Source organism: Balaenoptera physalus (genome assembly GCF_965194825.1).
Source record: "Balaenoptera physalus genome assembly, chromosome: 17".
In the NCBI taxonomy this organism is placed as follows: domain Eukaryota; kingdom Metazoa; phylum Chordata; class Mammalia; order Artiodactyla; family Balaenopteridae; genus Balaenoptera; species Balaenoptera physalus.
In genome coordinates this window covers 81,508,396-81,527,866 of record NC_138895.1, presented here as the reverse complement: position 1 = coordinate 81,527,866, position 19,471 = coordinate 81,508,396, and the positions used below count along the sequence as shown (strand labels likewise).

Genomic DNA, 19,471 nt, shown 5'->3' with positions numbered 1-19,471 from the left:
ATGGATAGAATCTAGTGGGAGAAGAGGCTGTAATCATTGTAAAGGGAAATAATTAATACGAAAATTATTTTGTGGGTCTTCCGCTCTATGTCAGGCTCTGTACAAAGAGCTTTGTATCATATTCAAGCTTCACCACAATCCTATGAGGTGCAAAGACAATACCCTTTTTACAGATGAAGAAATTGGTGCTCAGAGACGTCAGGCAACCTGCCTAAGGTCACACAGCTAGGACCTGGTGGTCAGGAACACAGCCCAGGCCTGTCTGACTCTGCTGCTGAAACTCTCAGTTGATGCTAATTCCTTTCTGTCCTTGCAGCATCTTACACTGGGCTTGGAACAGAGAGGCTCTCAAAATACAAGTTGAATGACTAAATCATCTCTTAGGACAGAATCTAGCTAGAAGATGTTTGAATCATCCTAATGTGAGCCCTGCAAGTTCGTTTCCCGTTTTCCATGGCAGCATCTCAGAATGTTGGAGACAGCAAGAACCTTCCTGAAGTCTCGTGGCTTAGGTGCCACTGACGCCGAGTGGTGTGTTAGCCCGGGGATGCGGAGACAAGTGAGGCCTGGTGCCCCCCCGCAGGCGGCTTCCTCTCACCTGCCGCGAGGTTCCCCTTCCCCAGGGACGCAGTGTCAGGCCGGTACCTCCCACCGTTGCCTCCGCGTGGGCGTCGTGGTCGGGCTCCTCTGAGGACCCCAGCTGCAGGACTCAAGGCAGCGCCCCCAGACCGGTCCAGGTGGTTTTGTAGGGGGTCATGGATAAGTATGTGCTGTTGATGGTGGGGAATCCTGAGTGAATAACTGACCTGCTGAGTCGGTTTCCTACCACGGCTGAGCGACCGCCCTGGGATTCTCTTGACAGCCAAGGTGGCGGGTGTCAAGCCTTCTGTCACAACCGAGTACTGAGGCTCTTGCGGGTTCAGTAACCCGCTCAGCATCACACAAATGTGTGACTGAGCTGGATGACGCCCTGTCCCGCCAGCTGTCCTGAGCCCGAAGTTCGTGTCTTTTCCATTACTTCGTGTGGCCAGTGAGCAAGGTCCTCTCTCAGAGCCAAAACAAAACGAAATACGCCTTTCCGTTAATGCAGTATCACGAACGGTCTTCTTCTCTCTGATGTTTCGCGCTTTAAAATCATGCAATTTAAATGCTGCTAAATTATAACTCAAGCAAAGTCCAAATGAATTGCGGAAATGTGGCTGCAAGAAGGAAAGCCGAAGTTGCCACTTGGCCTGCAGAGCCAGCCTGTGTGAGCCGGGGGTCCCCACATGGGCTCCCTGAATGCCAGTCACACGGCCAGAATGGTGGCCGACTGCTTACTTCAAGCTTGCCTGTGATCCAGGACTTTCACGAAGGCTCATGTTTCATCGGAAACCCCAGCGTCTCTGCCTGTTTCCTGCAATTGGCCATGGACACAGAAGCTGTCCATCTCCTCCCTCTGTTGTTTCTGTTTTCACCTGGGAGATGTATTTGCACAGTTCCCTCCGCTTAAACCCCACACCCGCTCCCCCAGGGCAGGCCGGGCTGGCCACCTTCCCAGAGAGCAGATGTGCTTTTCCTCTGTCTCCCGGGCTCCTCTGGCCAAACTCACTCCTGGCTCTTCTCTCTGGACAGGTTTTGACCTGATGGATTTGTTCAGTGTGAAGGCGACCTTGGGAGAGAGAGAGAACGGGGCGCAGAGTTCCTACGTCCGGATGGGATCCTTCCCTGTGGTGCAAAGGACTGAGTGAGTGGTTGCTTCTCCTTCTAGACCTGCCCGGGACGCCTCTGCAAGGGTGGGAAGGCGCTGCTCAGCACGGTTGCTCACTGAGCCCTGGGCAGGGATTTCGCCCACAGAGTGCCTGGTGAGGTCGCCCTGAAAGGAAGCAGCCGAATCGCTGACCCGGGAATTCAGCCTGTTTCTTAGCCATGTATCACCGTTGACGCTATTGGTCCCCTGGCCCTTCTACACTCACCTGTCCGTACAGGTGTGCTGTTCATCCTCCATCCATTCATGCCTGCATTTTTCTATTAGTTCAGTAAACAACAGACGTTTATCATTTATGGCTTAGATCCACGGCACCTACTGTGGACCAGCCACTGCATGACACGCAGGCAGAGCACCACCCAGAGTCGTGTAGTCGTTTCGGCCAGTGGAGACCCAGTTCAGTGTTTGCTGGGTGCCTGGCCTTACACAAGTCATTGGAGGTCCCTGTGCCCCAGTCATGGCATCTGTTTCACCTGAGATGAATGTGTCCGCCTTGCAACATCGTTTGAGAGGCTCATGATGCAAAGATTAGTCCAGGGTCTGACACCTGTGGGGTCTCCGGTCAAGGGCTAACGATGACACCACAATAAATGTTCCATTCTGCTCCTCTCAGGCAGAATGATCTTTTGAAAATGAAAAGTGGTATTTTATCTTGACATTATCCTTCATCTTAAAACTCTTTAATTACTTCTGAGCGTTCTTAAGCCAAGGGCCTGGGAAGACCCTGTGTGTGATCTAGCCCCGTGCTGCCTTTCTGGTGTCAGGTTCGCCCTGGCCTGTCACTGTCCGCACTGCCCTCTACCTGGGACCCTGCTTGTCCTTCAGAGTACAGCTCGTCTGTCCTGCTTTCGAGGATGCCTCCCCCTAACTCTGAGGTTAAGCCAGGCCTCCCCTTATTCTCTCTCCTCACAACCTGTCCTCCTGCATAAAATGCAGCAACATTGAAGCCAGCGACTCGATTGTGCAATGAGTCATTTGCAGACTGTCTCCCCAGCTCTGGGAGAAGCTCCTGGAAGGGCCTGAGTCTGGTCTGCCTGCCTAAAGGAGGGGATGAATCAGTCCACGATCAGTGAGAAGCCTCCGTTAGATACTAGCCTGGCAAAGGTGGGCTTGGCACATCGGGCCTCAGAGCTTGCATTTTGCAGGCATGCAATTGTTTCTCCAGCTCGGTGGGTGTTCTCTGAGTGCCAGCCTTGCACCAGGACTGTATCGGGCCCTAACGTCCTCCACGGCTCACAGTGCCAGCATCCCGGGAGAGTGCTGGTTCAGAAGAGGAAATGCCGGGTCAGTTTCTCTCTCTGGGTCCCGTTTCCTCACCCTGCGATGGAGACCATTATCACAGTGAGCAGACCCTTAAGGGAGGCGTGCCTTCCTGACTGTGGGTGTTGTTCTGTCCACACAGGGGCTGAGATACAGATGCTGGGTGATCTTAATCACCTGGTCCCATGCTCATTTGGGGGCCACACAGGGATGAACCGAATCCAGGTTCCATTTCCCACTTAACTCCCCTTACTTCTTTGGCCTAACTTGTGCAATTCATCCATACCACTTAGAAACAGAAAAAAAAAAAATCACAGGCAACTTCACTTTAAAGCAAACGTACAAGGGGTTTCCTTGGCAGTTCGGACTCCACACTCCCACCACAGGGGGCCCAGGTTCGATTCCTGGTGGGGGAACTAAGATTCTGCAAGCTGCACGGTGTGGCCAAAAATGATAATAATAATAATAATAATAATAAAGCAAACGTGTAATAGAGAAAGGGCAAAACAGAGAGAGGAAAGCACACGTTATGCAAACATGGTGGGGAGCCCAGCAGAGGCCTCCCACTTGCTGAGGATGCCATCTTTCCATCAGGACATTTGGAGCAAACAGCACAATGGCTTTGGACTCTGCTCTCTGGACGTGGGGCTGAAGTGTTTCTGGGAAATGGATTTGGGCTCATGTTATGCTGAGTCGTCCTGAGAAGGAATTTCTACATGGTTTCAAGTTTGTTTTAATGGCAAAACACCAGAAACAGAAACCGACAGAGCTCTGATGTGTTGAGTGAGAATAGCATCCCTTTCATTTCTAATGCAATTTACTCAGATACATACATACACGTATAATTTTTAATGTACGGGTTAATTTTGTTCATAATGAAAAGGGGTGTCACTTTCAATTTTGTATTTTTCTTACTTGCTAAACGTTTAAAGGGCACTTTACACACCTTATCTAACTTATTTCTCACCACAGTAAAATGGGGGGAGCAAGGCTTGTATTATTCTCAGCATTTATCTGGTGCGACATTTGAGGCTCAAAATGGGACAGTGACCTGTTCAAAATCTCATAGTTCCTGGGAAGCAGAGGTTGGCCTCAAACTCAGGTTCTTCAGCTCCAATCCCTTTACCCTCTCCTGTATATCTGTATATATACACAGCCTAAGAAAAAGTATTCGTCTCTCGATAGAGAGAGAGAGAGATAGAGGCACACCCCGGAGATGTTGCGGGTTTGGTTCCAGACTACTGCAGTAAAGCGAATATCAAAACGAAGAGAGTCACATTTTTTGGTTTCCCAGTGTGTATAAAAGTTATGTTTACACCATACTGTGGTCTTTTAAGTTTGCAACAGCATTACGTCTTAAAAAACAGTGTACATATCATTGGCACTGATAGACTTGCTTGGTGCAGGGTTGCCACAAACCTTCAATTTTTTTAAAAAACACAGTATCTGTGAAGCACAGTAAAGCTAAAGCACAACAAAACAAGGTGTGCCTGTAGATAGAGATAGAAATATAAATATAGTTATCAGTATATAGATATGGTGTGTTTAGATACATAGCATATTTGTATATTATACATACATGTGCGTTGAGAAGTGTGTCTAGAAAAGAACAATGGTATAGTTGGCCTCATTAAAACAATAATAAGGAAAAAAAAGTTGAAGGGCAATGTCCATCTGAGGCTTCACAGCCTGTGTCCGTGCAGAGGGGTGGGGAAGCCCCGTGTCCCTCCCGTGTGGCAGTGACCTAGGACGTCCCTGAATCCTGGAAAGGCCCGAGGGAGTAAAGGGCACTGCTCCCAGTGCCTGGATGTGATCCTGGGTGAAATCCCAGCTCAGAGAACGACTCTGAACGGCTGGGCCAACTCCCGGCTCGGATCTGTGCACCGAGATCACAGAGGGAGGACCAGTCTTGGCTCACAGGTTCTACAGCCAAACGTAGTGTCCCTGAGGGTCCATGAGTCTGAGAACCAGAAACCCACACGCCTCCTCATTTCCCTTCCTGGCTCTCTGGCCAGACAGTTTCCGCCTCCTCCAGTGCAGAAGGCAGCGCCTTGCATTCTTTGCCCCCAGAGCAGGGTTTGGCCCGCCGTGAGCAGTGTGCCGGGCAACAGCTGGCGGTTAAGAGGAGAGCTCTGGAGACCCGCCGCTGTCTGCAGGGGAGCCTCTGCTTGACCGCTGAGCAGTGGGGTGCAGGAGTCACCCCGTGAGAGCCTGGCCGCCCTCAGCTAGGGCGGGGGCATCACAACACGGTACACCCGTAGCTTCTGTCGCGGAACAACGTGCATGCTGAATTTGTAGGGGGAAGGGCAGTGCAGGGCTGTCTGGGCTGGAGCTGCAGGGGTCGAGGGATTTCCCCCATTTGAGGGGCTGGTCCCCCGAGCTCAGGAAAGCAGTGCTCTGTGGAGACGGAGGATGTCCTGGCACGTGGGGCAGGGACCAAGCGGGCTAAGATGTGACAGTGTGGCCTTGCTGAGGGGCAGCAGGCAGGGAGAGGTGAGGGCTGCAGCACTCAGCCGCATTTGACCCCGCGGCGGGGTGGCAGTTTAGCATTTATCATTGATCTTGGAGAGATGGAAGCAGACGAGCACTGCAGGGGTGGATTTGACGGGGCTGAGGGTGGGTGCAGCGGGACAGTGAAGGGGCCACAGCGAGGGTCAGCAGAGGGTTGAATGTGGAGGCCCTGATTGAAGGAAGAGGCAGTAAAGGCAGGTGAGCAGGTGGACTTTAGAACCCTAGGAGGTCAGAGTGGCAGGACTTCGTGACCCCGGGGTGCGTGGGCTTCCTTTGCAGCCTCTTCTCTCAGCCCGGCGCCATCTGTCTCTGTCTCCCTCCAGGGATGTGTTCCCGCAAGGCTTGCCTGATGAGTACGCCTTTGTCACCACCTTCCGGCTCCGGAAGATGTCTCGGAAAGAAGACTGGTATATCTGGCAGGTCATCGACCAGTACGGCATCCCGCAGGTGTGAGCAGCACGCCTTGTCTCAGTGCAGATTTCTTTCTCCTTCTCGTGGGCTTGGCATCAACCACCGTGTTTTCTCCTGGGGTCTCTGTCCTGGGCCTGGGAGATGGAGGGTCTGGTGTGCATAGAGGCGCAGGGCAGCTGCAGGGGCTGGCAGACCGCCAGAGGGCTGCACTTGTCCCTGGACGGTCAAGCGCCCATCACCTGGTGGGGCAGAACGCCCAGTTCCTGTCTCAGGGACCCTCAGCCCAGCCAGGGAGGTGGCAGCCAGTGCTGCTGTCCTATGGCACATGCTCTTTTAGCAGCACGTTCATGATGTAGTGGAGGAAACTGGCTCAGAGTCAGCACGACCTGGGTTCAGACCTCGTGTCTAGTCCTTTCTTGGTGTGGGCTCTGAGACACATTCACTTTGTTCTTTTTTTTTTTTTTAATTTTATTTATTTACTTTTTATACAGCAGGTTCTTATTAGTTATCTATTTTATACCCATCAGTGTATACATGTCAATCCCAATCCCCCAATTCATCACACCACCACCGCCCACCCCCCTACTTTCCCCCCTTGGTGTCCATACATTTGTTCTCTACATCTGTGTCTCTATTTCTGCCCTGCAAACCGGTCCATCTGTACCATTTTTCTAGATTCCACATATATGCATTAATATACAATATTTGTTTTTCTCTTTCTGACTTACTTCGCTCTGTATGACAGTCTCTAGGTCCATCCATGTCTCTAAAAATGACCCAATTTCATTAATTTTTATGGCTGAGTAATATTCCATTGTATATATGTACCATATCTTCTTTATCCATTCGTCTGTTGATGGGCATTTAGGTTGCCTCCATGACCTGGCTATTGTAAATAGTGCTGCAGTGAATATTGGGGTGCGTGTGTCTTTTTGAATTATGGTTTTCTCTGGGTGTATACCCAGTAGTGGGATTGCTGGGTCATATGGTAGTTCTATTTTTAGTTTTTTAAGGAACTTCCATAATGTTCTCCATAGCAGCTGTATCAATTTACATTCCCACCAACAGTGCAGGAGGGTTCCCTTTTCTCCACACCCTCTCCAGCATTTGTAGTTTGTAGATTTTCTGATGATGCCCATTCTGACCAGTGTGAGGTGATACCTCATTGTAGTTTTGAGTTGCATTTCTCTAATAATTAGTGAGGTTGAGCAGCTTTTCATGTGCCTCTTGGTCATCTGTATGTCTTCTTTGGAGAAATGTCTAATTAGGTCTTCTGCCCATTTTTTAATTGGGTTTGTTTTTTTAATATTGAGCTGCATGAGCTGTTTATATATTTTGGAGATTAATCCTTTGTCCATTGATTCGTTTACAAATATTTTCTCCCATTCTGAGGGTTGTGTTTTCATCTTGTTTATAGTTTCCTTTGCTGTGCAAAAGCTTTTAAGTTTCATTAGGTCCCATTTGTTTATTTTTGTTTTTATTTCCATTACTCTAGGAGGTGGGTCAAAAAAGATCTTGCTGTGATTTATGTCGAAGAGTGTTCTTCCTATGTTTTCCTCTAAGCGTTTTATAGTGTCCAGTCTTACATTTAGGTCTTTAATCCATTTTGAGTTTATTTTTGTGTATGGTGTTAGGGAATGTTCTAATTTCATTCTTTTACATGTAGCTGTCCAGTTTTCCCAGCACCACTTATTGAAGAGACTGTCTTTTCTCCATTGTATATCCTTGCCTCTTTTGTCATAGATTTGTTGACCATACGTGCGTGGGTTTATCTCTGGACTTTCTATCCTGTTCCATTGATCTATATTTCTGTTTTTGTGTCCGTACCATATTGTCTTGATTACTGTAGCTTTGTAGTATAGTCCGAAGTCAGGGAGTCTGATTCCTCCAGCTCCGTTTTTTTCCCTCAAGATTGCTTTGGCTATTCAGGGTCTTTTGTGTCTCCATACAAATTTTAAGACTTTTTGTTCTAGTTCTGTAAAAACTGCCATTGGTGATTTGATAGGGATTGCATTGAATCTGTGGATTGCTTTGGGTATTACAGTCATTTTCACAATATTGATTCTTCCAATCCGAGAACATGGTATATCTCTCCGTCTGTTTGTGTCATCTTTGATTTCTTTCATCAGTGTCATATAGTTTTCTGAGTACAGGTCTCTGACCTCCTTAGGTAGGTTTATTCCTAGGTATTTTATTCTTCTTGTTGCAATGGTGAATGGGATTGTTTCCTTAATTTCTCTTTCTGATCTTTCGTTGTTAGTGTATAGGAATGCAAGAGATTTCTGTGCATTAATTTTGTATCCTGCAACTTTACCAAATTCATTGATTAGCTCTAGTAGTTTTCTGGTGACATCTTTAGGATTATCTATGTATAGTATGTCATCTGTAAACAGTGACAGTTTTACTTCTCTTCTGATTTGGATTCCTTTTATTTCTTTTTCTTCTCTGGTTGTTGTGGCTAGGACTTCCAAAACTATGTTGAATAATAGTGGTGAGAGTGGACATCCTTGTCTTTTTCCTGATCTTAGAGGAAATGCTTTCAGTTTTTCACCATTGAGAATGATGTTTGCTGTCGGTTTGTCATATATGGCCTTTATTATGTGGAGGTAGGTTCCCTCTGTGCCCACTTTCTGGAGAGTTTTTATCATAAATAGGTGTTGAATTTTGTCAAAAGCTTTTTTTGCATCTATTGAAATGATCATATGGTTTTTATTCTTCAGTTTGTTAATATGGTGTATCACATTGATTTATTTGCGTATATTGAAGAATCCTTGCATCCCTGGCATAAATCCCACTTGATCATGGTGTATGATCCTTTTAATGTGTTGTTGGGTCCTGTTTGCTAGTATTTTGTTGAGGATTTTTGCATCTCAATATTCATCAGTGATATTGGTCGGTAATTTTCTTTTTTTGTAGTATCTTTGGTTTTGGTATCAGGGTGATGGTGACCTCATAGAATGAGTTTGGGACTGTTCCTTCCTCTGCAGTTTTTTGGAAGAGTTTGAGAAGGATGGGTGTTAGCTCTTCTCTAAATGTTTGATAGAATTCACCTGTGAAGCCATCTGGTCCTGGACTTCTGTTTGCTGGAAGATTTTTAATCACAGTTTCAATTTCATTACTTGTGATTGGTCTGTTCATATTTTCTATTTCTTCCAGGTTCAGTCTTGGAAGATTATACCTTTCTAAGAATTTGTCCATTTCTTCCAGGTTGTCCATTTTATTGTCATAGAGTTGCTTGTAGTAGTCTGTTATGATGCTTTGTATTTCTGCGGTGTCTGTTGTAACTTCTCCTTTTTCATTTCTGATTTTATTGATTTGAGTCCTCTCCCTCTTTTTCTTGATGAGTCTGGCTAACAGTTTATCAGTTTTGTTTATCTTCTGAAAGAACCAGCTTTTAGTTTTATTTATCTTTGCTACTGTTTTCTTTGTTTCTATTTCATTTATTTCTGCTCTCGTCTTTATGATTTTTTTGCTTCTACTAACTTTGGGTTTTGTTTGTTCTTTCTCTAGTTCCTTTAGGTGTAAGGTTAGATTGTTTATTTGAGGTTTTTCTTGTTTCTTGAGGTAGGATTGTATTGCTATAAACTTCCCTCTTAGAACTGCTTTTGCTGCATCCCATAGGTTTTGGATCATCATGTTTTCATTGTCATTTGTCTCTAGGTATTTCTTATTTCCTCTATGATTTCTTCAGTGATCTCTTGTTTATTTAGTATTGTTTAGCCTCTGTGTGTTTGTGTTTTTTACGTTTTTTTCCCTGTAATTGATTTCTGATCTCATAGCGTTGTGGTTGGAAAAGATGCTTGATATGATTTCAGTTTTCTTAAATTAACCGAGGCTTGCTTTTTGACCCAAGATGATACTGAGACCAAGTAGTCGTAGGGAACTGGGGAGAAGTGATGGGATTCTGGATATGTAGTTTGAAAATAGAACCAACAGGGTTTGCTGATGGATCTGAGCCGTGGAGTGCCCCCCTGAGGCCCCCCCAGCTTGGACTCGGGCCTTCCTCTGCTCTGTACGGTGCTGGGAGAAATAGAAACATCAGAGAAAAACCCATGTCCTCATGAAGCTCCCCAGGTGGCTCAGGGGTACGGGGCTCAAACAGGTGAAACTAATTTCAAGAAAGAGACCAGGTTTAATCATGATTATTAGATTATGCTTACGAGAAGTTTCAGGTTATTATTCAGGGGTTCATAGTTTTGTTTTTCACCCTAACCGTAACATACCAGCAGACAATGCAGTTAAAAATAAATTTTAGGTTCCCCTTGGCTGTGCTGAAGCCATGTGGGGGACCCGAGACAGAGAAACCAGAACACCTGGGTGGTGTCATAAACACTGTGGCTGGTTCCCTGCAGGGCAGTGGGCTCCTTCCTTTAACCTCGGGGCTCTCATTCATTCATTCATTCGTTCATTCCCTTTCTGGTGAGTCCTGCTATATGGCGTGTGTTGTCCTAGCCACTGGGGTTAAAGAGATGAGCAGTAGAGACAGGGTGCCTGCTTAAAAGGACGGGGCGGGGCAGGCAAGAAACGGGTGGATGAAATAAATGACCCAAAATGCTTTCATACACTGACCCGAAATGCTATGAAAAAGTAAATAAATCCACATGCCTGAGGATGTGAGAGCAAATGACCAGGTTAGAATCCAGTTATATGTGTGTGTCAGAGAAGGCTTCACTGCGGTGATGTCTTTGAACTTGCTTCATTTATTATAGATAACATTTAGAACAGTACCTGATGTATAAGGACTATGTAAGTGTTTTACATATCTATAAATTCATTTAATTCTCATAACAACTCTATCGAGTAGGTACTATCATCAGTGCCATTTTACAAATGAGGAAACAGCACAGAGAGGTTAAAAAACCTGCCTGAGGTCACACAGCTTAAAAGTGACTTGCCAATTTGGGTGTGGGCAAGCACTAGACAGCCCAAAGTTTTGAAGAGTGTTTTAGTAAAGTGTCTCGGGGTAAGGGAGCTGATGAGGTTAAGGGTCAGGGTTAAGGAAACCAGTGAAAGATATTGTGGTGTCCTGGGATTAGCAACAGCAGGAAGCTCCTGCCCGGGGCCTGGATGGCCTGGGCAGGGAGAGGTTGGTGGTTAGCGGATACGTTGTGTTCTGGAGTCGTGGAGGAGGGAGAGCTCCCAAAGGGCCCTGGCGCGTGGAGGAACATGGCCGTCTGGAGCCGCAGGGAAGCTGGGAGGGCGGGAGAGTCAATACCAGACCCCTCTCTCTTCCTGCTCTTGGATTTCCACTCCCGTGGGCCAGACTAACCGGAAGCCAAAGGGCATCGGAGCCCAGGTCAGGAAGTCAAAGGTCAGAGTCTGGGAGTCCAGATGCAGGTAGAGAGAGGTGGAGCGTGGATATCAGGGCAGGTGGAGACTAACCCCATGGAGACTGGACGAGAATATACCCATCCATCCGTTCGCTCAGTGAATACCTGTTTTCTGTGCCACGTTATGTCCCCCACCTCCGTGCGCTGAGGCAGTGTTGATCTTGCCCACTCCTGCACTCCTGACACCTAGCGGGTTGCTTGCCTGTCACAGAGGATGTTCAGCGAGTATCGTGCAAGGGATGAAAAAATAAGCACGTGGATGAGCATGCATTCATTCATTACTTCATTCATTCATTCATTTTTTAAAAAATTTATTTATTTAATTTATTTTACTTTTTGGCTGCGTTGGGTCTTCACTGCTGCGTGCAGGCTTTCTCTAGTTGCGGCAAGCGGGGGCTACTCTTCGTTGCGGTGTGCGGGCTTCTCATTGCGGTGGCTTCTCTTGTTGCGAAGCACAGGCTCTAGGCGCGCGGGCTCAGTAGTTGTGGCTCACAGGCACTAGAGCGCAGGCTCAGTAGTTGTGGCTCGTGGGCTTAGTTGCTCCGCGGCATGTGGGATCTTCCCGGACCAGGGCTCAAACCCGTGTCCCCTGCATTGGCAGGCGGATTCTTAACCACTGCACCACCAGGGAAGCCCCTCATTCATTCTTAAAACGCAGAGGAGAGTAAAACTTTCTTCCAGAGTTTTCAAGGCATTTTGCAGAGGGCTGGAGGGTAACCCAGTGACCAAGACAGCCAAGGTCCCTGCCACCGAATTGCTTTATTCTACCAGGGCTTCAATTTTATCTTCCAGGTGAGAGAGAGTTTGGGTTAGTGGATGGGGTCTCAGACTGGCACCTGGTATCTAGACACAGACGGATTCTGTTTTGCCGCCTGCAGTTTTAAAAGAAGCTGAAACCAGTCAGGGTTTCTGGTTGGTCTCACAGATCAAGACCCTCCTCACCAGTCCCCTTGTAGTTTCACAAAGGTGCTCTTACCTGCATGGCCCCTCAGGTACTTGAGATTTTGACCCCTGGATTAACGTGTGAGCTCAGATCTTCCATTTAATACAGGGTTTAGAACAGCCTGTAAGGTAGATGTCGGTAACACCATTGTAGTGAGGAGGACACCAGGGCTTAGGGATGGGAAGTGCTTTGCCCAAGGCTGACCAGCTGGTGAGGGTCACGGCCAGGATCCGACTCAGGTTTGTCGGGTCTGACTCTGCGATCTCCCCTCCCCAGTTGCCCTCTCCTCCCTTGGTCCCATGCAGCTCAAGGGGCCTCTGGTCCTCTCCTCCCCAGGTGTCCATCCGGCTGGACGGCGAGAACAAGGCCGTGGAGTACAACGCTGTGGGTGCCATGACGGATGCCGTCAGGGTGGTCTTCCGAGGTCCGCGGGTCCATGACCTTTTCAACCGCGACTGGCACAAGTTGGCCCTGAGCGTCCAGGCCCAGAACGTCTCCCTGTACATAGACTGTGCGCTGGTGCAGACACTGCCCATCGAGGAGAGGGAGAACATCGACATCCAGGGGAAGACCGTGATTGGCAAGCGCCTCTATGACAGCGTGCCCATCGACGTGAGTACTGGCGGGCCTTCCGCAGCCAGGTCCTGGGGTCACCAGGGAGAAGCCTCGGGAGCCAGGTGCTCCTGACGTCCCCTACACCTGCCTGTATCATTTGTCAACTCATCACCTCGCACTGTCTTAGGAGGGAGGACCCTGACTCAGAAAACTGCCGTATCACCATCACTCATTCATTCACTCATTCATCTAATTATTTAGACACTTAATCATTTACCATATATATATTGAGCACCTGCTGTGTGCCAGGCACTGTGCTCTGCACTGGGGGCACGGGACGTATATCTACATGTATATGTAGACAAACTGATGGGCAGAGAAATAGAGTTACACAGTTCCCTGTAAATTTAGACTCTTTTCCCTTCTTCTCTGATTGTAAAAAAATTGGAAAATATAGGACAGTGTATGGAAAGTAAGTACAAATCATCCTCATCTCACCAACCAGGGGAATTAACTGGGGGAGACTCAGTGGTTGGTAATAGCTGTCCTTCCATCACCGTTCCATCCATCAGTGTTCCTTCCTTCTTTGTGCTTTCTTTCCCTCCTGAATTCTTTTTTCTTTTCTTTCACTCTCCTGTAATGTATCTTTCTTTCCTCTACAAATGCATTCCCACATCTATACACACAGACACACACACCATGAATGTGTACACACAGACACACACACCATGAATGTGCACACACGTAGCACATGTACACTCACGTGCTGTCTTCAGGCTGAAGTCAGCTTGATCCTTCCGACTGGGAGCGTCCCCTGCTTCTCGAGAAGTAACCAAATCATGATCTGGGACAGCTCTTTCCAAAACCATTTCTTTTATTATTTACACATATATGTATTTCTGTTATCAAATACAGGATTGTTGGATGTGTGCTGGGTATTTTGAAATTTATGTAAATAATGTGCAGCATGTATAGTCACGTCTTGCTTCTTTTCTCTCAAAATTATGTGTCTAAGCTTTTATTTCTTTTAGCTGCTGCATAATACTTCATTTTATTGTACATTTTGCTTATTTGTTCTCCTGTTAGTGAATATTTAGATTGTTTTGATGTTTCACCATCATAACCAGCAAGTCTTGGGTCTTGAACGTGCTGGCACATCTCCAGATGTGCTTTCCTCATGAAGAAAATAGGGTAACACGTGCCTTTGAGGCTGGAGATATATACCAGTTGGGAGAGTTTCTCTGGGGCATTCAATGATTAGATTGTAGGGTAAACAATTTTTGACTTTCCAGCATATTTTAACTTCTCAACAAAGTGACAGAACATTTATGTGTCTACCAGCAACGTATGAAAGACCCATTTTCTTAGATCCTCACCAACACATTGATAGACTTTTTTTTTTAACGTTTTTGTTGTTGTTTTGCTAATCTGACGGGCATATGATGGCATTTTATCGTGGTTCTATCTGCAGTTCCCTGATTACCACTGAGCTCAGAAATACTTCTGTGTGTTTCTTGATCGCCTACTTGATTTCCACTTTGGTGAATGCCAGTTCATAGCATCTGCCTGTTTTTACAATGATGCTGTTTTTCTTTCTTTCTTTTTTTTAGATTTTTTTTTTTTAATGTGGACCATTTTTTTTTAAGTCTTTACTGAATTTGTTACAATATTGCTTCTGTTTTATGTTTTGGTTTTTTGGCTGTGAGGCATGTGGGATCTTAGCTCCCCGACCAGGGATCAAACTCGCGCCCCCTGCATTGGAAGGTGAAGTCTTAACCACTGGACCACCAGGGAAGTCCCAATGCTGTCTTTCTTTTCTTAATTATTTCTAGATAATCCTTATATACTCTGGATACTAATTGCATATTTATTATATGTTTTGCAAATATTGTTTCCTGATCTGTTAAGGACAAGCCGTAAACTAAAAAAAATGAGTAAGTTTGACTACATCAAGATTCAAGAAATGGTATTATGATATTGCAAGTTTTCAGTAAGAGTTAGTCATCATCAGGAACATGGTCACCACCGTCACCATTACGCTATCTTGGTGGTACTGGGATCTTTTCTAAGCAGGAAAGTGATGAGATTGCACACCCTCTAAGGCACCCATCTGTATTATATAGCTGAGTGCTAAACAGGGGATCAGGGATCAGACTTGGGTTCCTTGTAAACACCGTCTCTCACCACACACTTAGCCCTGGTAGGAGAAGTGGTCATCGCCCCACCTACACCCCCCAGGCCAGACACAGCGCTGCCCACACCAAGCAGCTATCCACACCCCAGGAGCAGCCCTCAGCCAAGGGCTGGTGGCAGTTGGGGTATCAATACCCCAGCTCCCACACCTCTCAGCACCCTAAGTTGCATTTTCTCCATTGGCTCCCTCAGAGCTCCCCGGCAGGTCTAAATTGCACTTGCCCACAGTGGTAGTGTCCTTGATAACAACCCTTTGCTGGCTAACTCACTTCCCAACTCTGCTACGCTACTAGTACTTCCCAAATAAATAAACAAAACAAACATACTACTTTCACTTGAATAAAGGTCTCTGGGTCTGCTAAACCAAACGAAACTAAAACATCTGGGCCAGTGACTGCAGCTGTCTGTGCCTCTGTTTTCTCTTCTGTAGGATGGAGACCGTGACTCACCCCTGTCGATGTGTTTGTGAGGACTGTGTACGATAACTAATGCATAGAGAGCAGCTAATGGTGCCTGGCACGTGGGAAGTTCTCAGGCCTGTTAAAGGCAATAGAGCCCAGGGATGAGGAAGGTGGGCTCTGGAGCCAGCCTGCCTGGGCTCAGATCCTTGTTCTGTGTCTGTGTATCCCTGGAGATGTTATTTACATGTCAAACCCTCAGGTTTTGTGGTGGTGGTGGTTTTGTAACCAGGATTGCATTGCAGCTTGTGTGCATGAGTGTAGTTATGCTGGTTGCTAAAATACTGAAATAGTCTCATGCTGGTTGGTAAATAGCAGCTGCCCAAGCCCCCCACACACACCCGGTACCCCATCTCCATCTCAGCTGCTGGCGCTTATCCTTCCCTGGGGCGCCCCAGGTGGCCCATTCTCTAGCAAGTGAAGGGTAAGGAAGGGCCTGAAGCAGGCAGCGTCAGGGCCCTTCTGATTGCAGGGCCTGTGCTTTCTGGTTGTTAAAGATGCTGAGTATCTCCCTGACTCTTACGGGATGATGGCCATCCTGCAAGCAGTGATGGCACCCGGTGACGTGGAGGCTGTGAGGATGGGACGGAGTGATCCTCGGCAGGAGCTCAGCCCGGTGTCGGCACATGTTAAGCCTGTGAAGAGTACCAGCTATTCGGAAAGTGAGGGTGAAGAGGTGGCCTGTGCTTCAGAGATCATACGGTCTAGGGGTGGGCGAGAGAGGGTGGCCGAGGGCACAGGTGCCCACGCAGGCAGCACTGGGGCTGCTGTGCTCTGGGTTCCTCTGCAGAGCCCCGTGACCCGGCCCTTTCCCCCCAACTCCGCCTCCTGCTGGTCCCCCTGATGCGGAGCTCGGCCCCTCTCACCTGCTCTCTGCAGCTTCTGTGCCGAGTCTTCTTCTGACCTTGGTCTGGACCCGCCACGGGTCATTTTGTTCTGGTTTGCTCGGCATCCGGTGGATTGCGTGCTCTGTGCCTTGGAGTCTCAGTTATTGTGTGGAAGCGATGTTCCCCTGAAACTTTTTCCAGGAAGACAACGTGGGCTTAGACAGTCAAGTGCCTGCACCTGGGGGCATGCAGAACGGAGGAGAGTTGAGTGCAGGGGCTTCACAGTTCGGGATAGAGGGTTTTCCTGGGAGGGCGACTCACTAGACCTGGCCTTGTTTTGGGTGAATTAATGCACAGAGATCAGCTCATCCTGAGCTGGGGGTGACCTCTGAGAAACTGGCTGGGGGGAGGGAGGGGATGAATGAGTGCAGGGCAGGGGATCTGAGTGTCTGTTCTGTGGTCAGCCAGGCTCATGGGCTGGGTGACCTTGGCAAGGGCGGAGCCTGGGAGTTTCAGTCTCCTGTCTGTGAAATGTTACTGCTTAGAGGAAATTTATTATTAAGAGGATTAAGAGATATAGGAAGAGTAAAACATTTCAAATAGCCCATATGCACAATAAGTACTTAATAAATGTTAGTAAGTAGTATTACTATTGTATTTTAGTTATGCATATTTAATTATAGAATAACACTGTTCATTATATTAATTATATGCACACCTACTGTGGTCCAGGTACTAAAAATAGAACCTAATTTGATTCTCATAACACCCGTGAAATTTGTAGACTGTTCCTATTTTTAAATAAGCTTTGGTTCAGTGAGGCTAAATTAATTCACTCAATAAACACATATTTTATTTTATTCTTTATTGAGGCCTAATCATATATAGTGAAATGCACAGATCTTAAGTACGTATTTTGATGAGTTCTGTCACATGTATATGCCAGGGATGGAAAGCGGTAAATGCGCACCTGCTGCCCCAAACCTGCGGCCTGGCCCTTCCGGTCCGTGTGGGCAGCGTCAGTGGGACTCATGCTAGTGCCTCGTGTTGTGCTGTGGGGTTCATGTGATCAAGCAGGTGCTGTCTGAGTGTCCCGGGTGGATAGGGGCGCCCCAGTGGGTGCTGACTGCTCTTTCCATCTTGTGTCTCAACACTATGTTTAATGAATAGAGAAAGACTTTAAGACTCTGACTTTAAGCCACTTATGGTCTCATATAAAAGGAAAGGATCACATTGAGATCTTTCCGGTCTCTTTGAATTACTTTTTTGATAACAGTAAGCATCAGATATTGTGGGACCCAGAGGAAAGGCATCCGACCTAGACGGACAGGGTAGGCGGATGGGGGAAGACAGGAGGGGGTGGGCAGGGGTGGCTTCCTGGAGGCAAGTGACTTCTGGCATGAGCCTGGAAGGATGAACTGGATTTGTCTGTGCGCACGCAGGATGGGAGGTGGCGGGAGATGAAGCATGGTGGGGGGGCGGGCGGGGCAGGGCAGGAGGCAGGGCCAGGCCTTTCTAGTGCACAGGGCCTGGGATCCACCTGTAGGTGAAGGGGCAGCAAAGGTTGAGGAGGGTGGGGAGAGCTCAGGGCTGTACTGGAGGACGTTCCCTGGGGCTGCAGAGAGCAGGGTGGATGGAGGGAGAAGGCGGGTGAGCCCTGTTAGGGAAGGAGGTGAGAGGCCAGGGCCTGGGCTGGGAAAGGGGGCAGGGCTGGGGGCTGGCCTGGGGATCCTGGCTCCCGGGTGGCTCTCTGCTGAGGAATGTGCAAGAGAAATGGCCAGGCAAGTCAATGGGCATCTAGGCTGGTGGGCAGGGAGCCCGTCTCCGAGCTGCGGGGAGAGGAGACTCAAACCCTTGGGACCCGGGGCCGGGAAGGGGTGCTCCTGGGCTCTGGGGGTCAAGCTGGTCTGGGACCTGCCGTGCTGGGACCCCTCCCGCGTGACTCCCCGGAGGCCCTGCCAACCTTCCCTCCGTTTCCCGCTCCTGTGTCCCAGGCCTGCCCAGCTCCAAATCCCAGGGGACGGAGCTGGTCGCTGAGAAGCCGTAACCCCTCTCAGGAACCAGAGGGGTTAATTTCTGATGCCCTCCAGCTCTCTGGGTTCATTGCGTGGCTGGTTCTCGCGCTCGGGACCAGCCCCCGCTCTCTCGCTTTGAGCAGCACAAACCCAGAGCGGCGCCCCTTCCACTGCTCAGTGCCCTGGAGCTGGTGGGCTGCCTGCTTCGCTGCTCTGCACCAGCCCCAAAGCCGCGATTCAGTTTTGGGTAAAGAAGAGTCCTCCGGAGACAAGAGCATTCAGGCTCGACTGGGCAGAAGGGGGCTGGGGCCGCGTTTGCCCTCCTTCCGCCCCGGTAGTGGCGGGGGGCAGGCGCAGAGCCCACCCAGAGTCTGAGCAGGGGCGCCGGTGGGTGTCAGAGCCGCAGGCGCCAACCAGCCCCTTGCTCTGTGCCACCCACCGTGTTCCCAGAAGTTCTCACGGGCTGACTAGTTCCTCCACGTTGCAGGCTGTGACCTCACTCACCGCATTGTCCCCATTCTGTAAGGACGTTCAGCACAGAGATTGAATCACTCCCTCAAAGTGGCAGAATTAGCAGGCGGGGTTGCAGACCTCACCGTCTGCTTGGAAGTTCTGCCTTTACTGTGAGTCTGGGCCTCCAGGTCCTGTCCCGCGCTGCCTCTCAGATTCGATGGTCACATTGGGCCCTTCACTGGGCCCTTTTAACTCACAGTGTGGAGTCTGGGGTCTGGGCTGGCTCCCACTATCTCCTCCTCTGGTCCGTTGCCATTAGCTGAGTGTCCACGTTGTACCCAGTGCCAGGGAATCGCAGAACCTGACGTTTGTCAGAGGAATACTGTGGCCCCTTCCTGTTTCGTGCTGGGTTTCTAGGTTAAAAATGAATCCTGATGAACTACATGGAGGGAGGATCAATGAACCCCGCACTCCTTCGTAAACCTTCCAGAAGCGTAGGCTGGGGCACTTGTGACCACGTAGCTCAGGCTTGAACACGGTGGGGAGAGACCACGGCACCCTGCAGCTCCACCTGCCGTGGACGCCTGTGTCTGGCCTCACCTGGTCTTCACGGTGCCCTAGGAGTCATGTCAGCATCTCCGTCTGACAGAAGAGGAAACCGAGGCTCAGGGGATTGGGTGCCTTGACCAGCCGCTCTGAGAGAAGAGCAGGGCTGAGGCTCAGACCCGGGCCCAGCTGATCTCAGATCCTAAGCTCTCTGCACCCTGA

General features: G+C 48.6%; 1 protein-coding gene across 1 annotated transcript in view; it reads left to right on the top strand.

The window, feature by feature from the left end:
- The window catches only part of COL22A1 (collagen type XXII alpha 1 chain), a 243,258-nt gene that overhangs the window by 39,466 nt on the left and 184,321 nt on the right, over positions 1–19,471 (top strand). Inside the window, exons 4-6 of the mRNA XM_082433767.1 lie at positions 1,615–1,726; positions 5,842–5,965; positions 12,539–12,814. Coding sequence (XP_082289893.1) covers positions 1,615–1,726; positions 5,842–5,965; positions 12,539–12,814 — 512 coding nt within the window. The remainder of the gene's footprint in view (positions 1–1,614; positions 1,727–5,841; positions 5,966–12,538; positions 12,815–19,471) is intronic.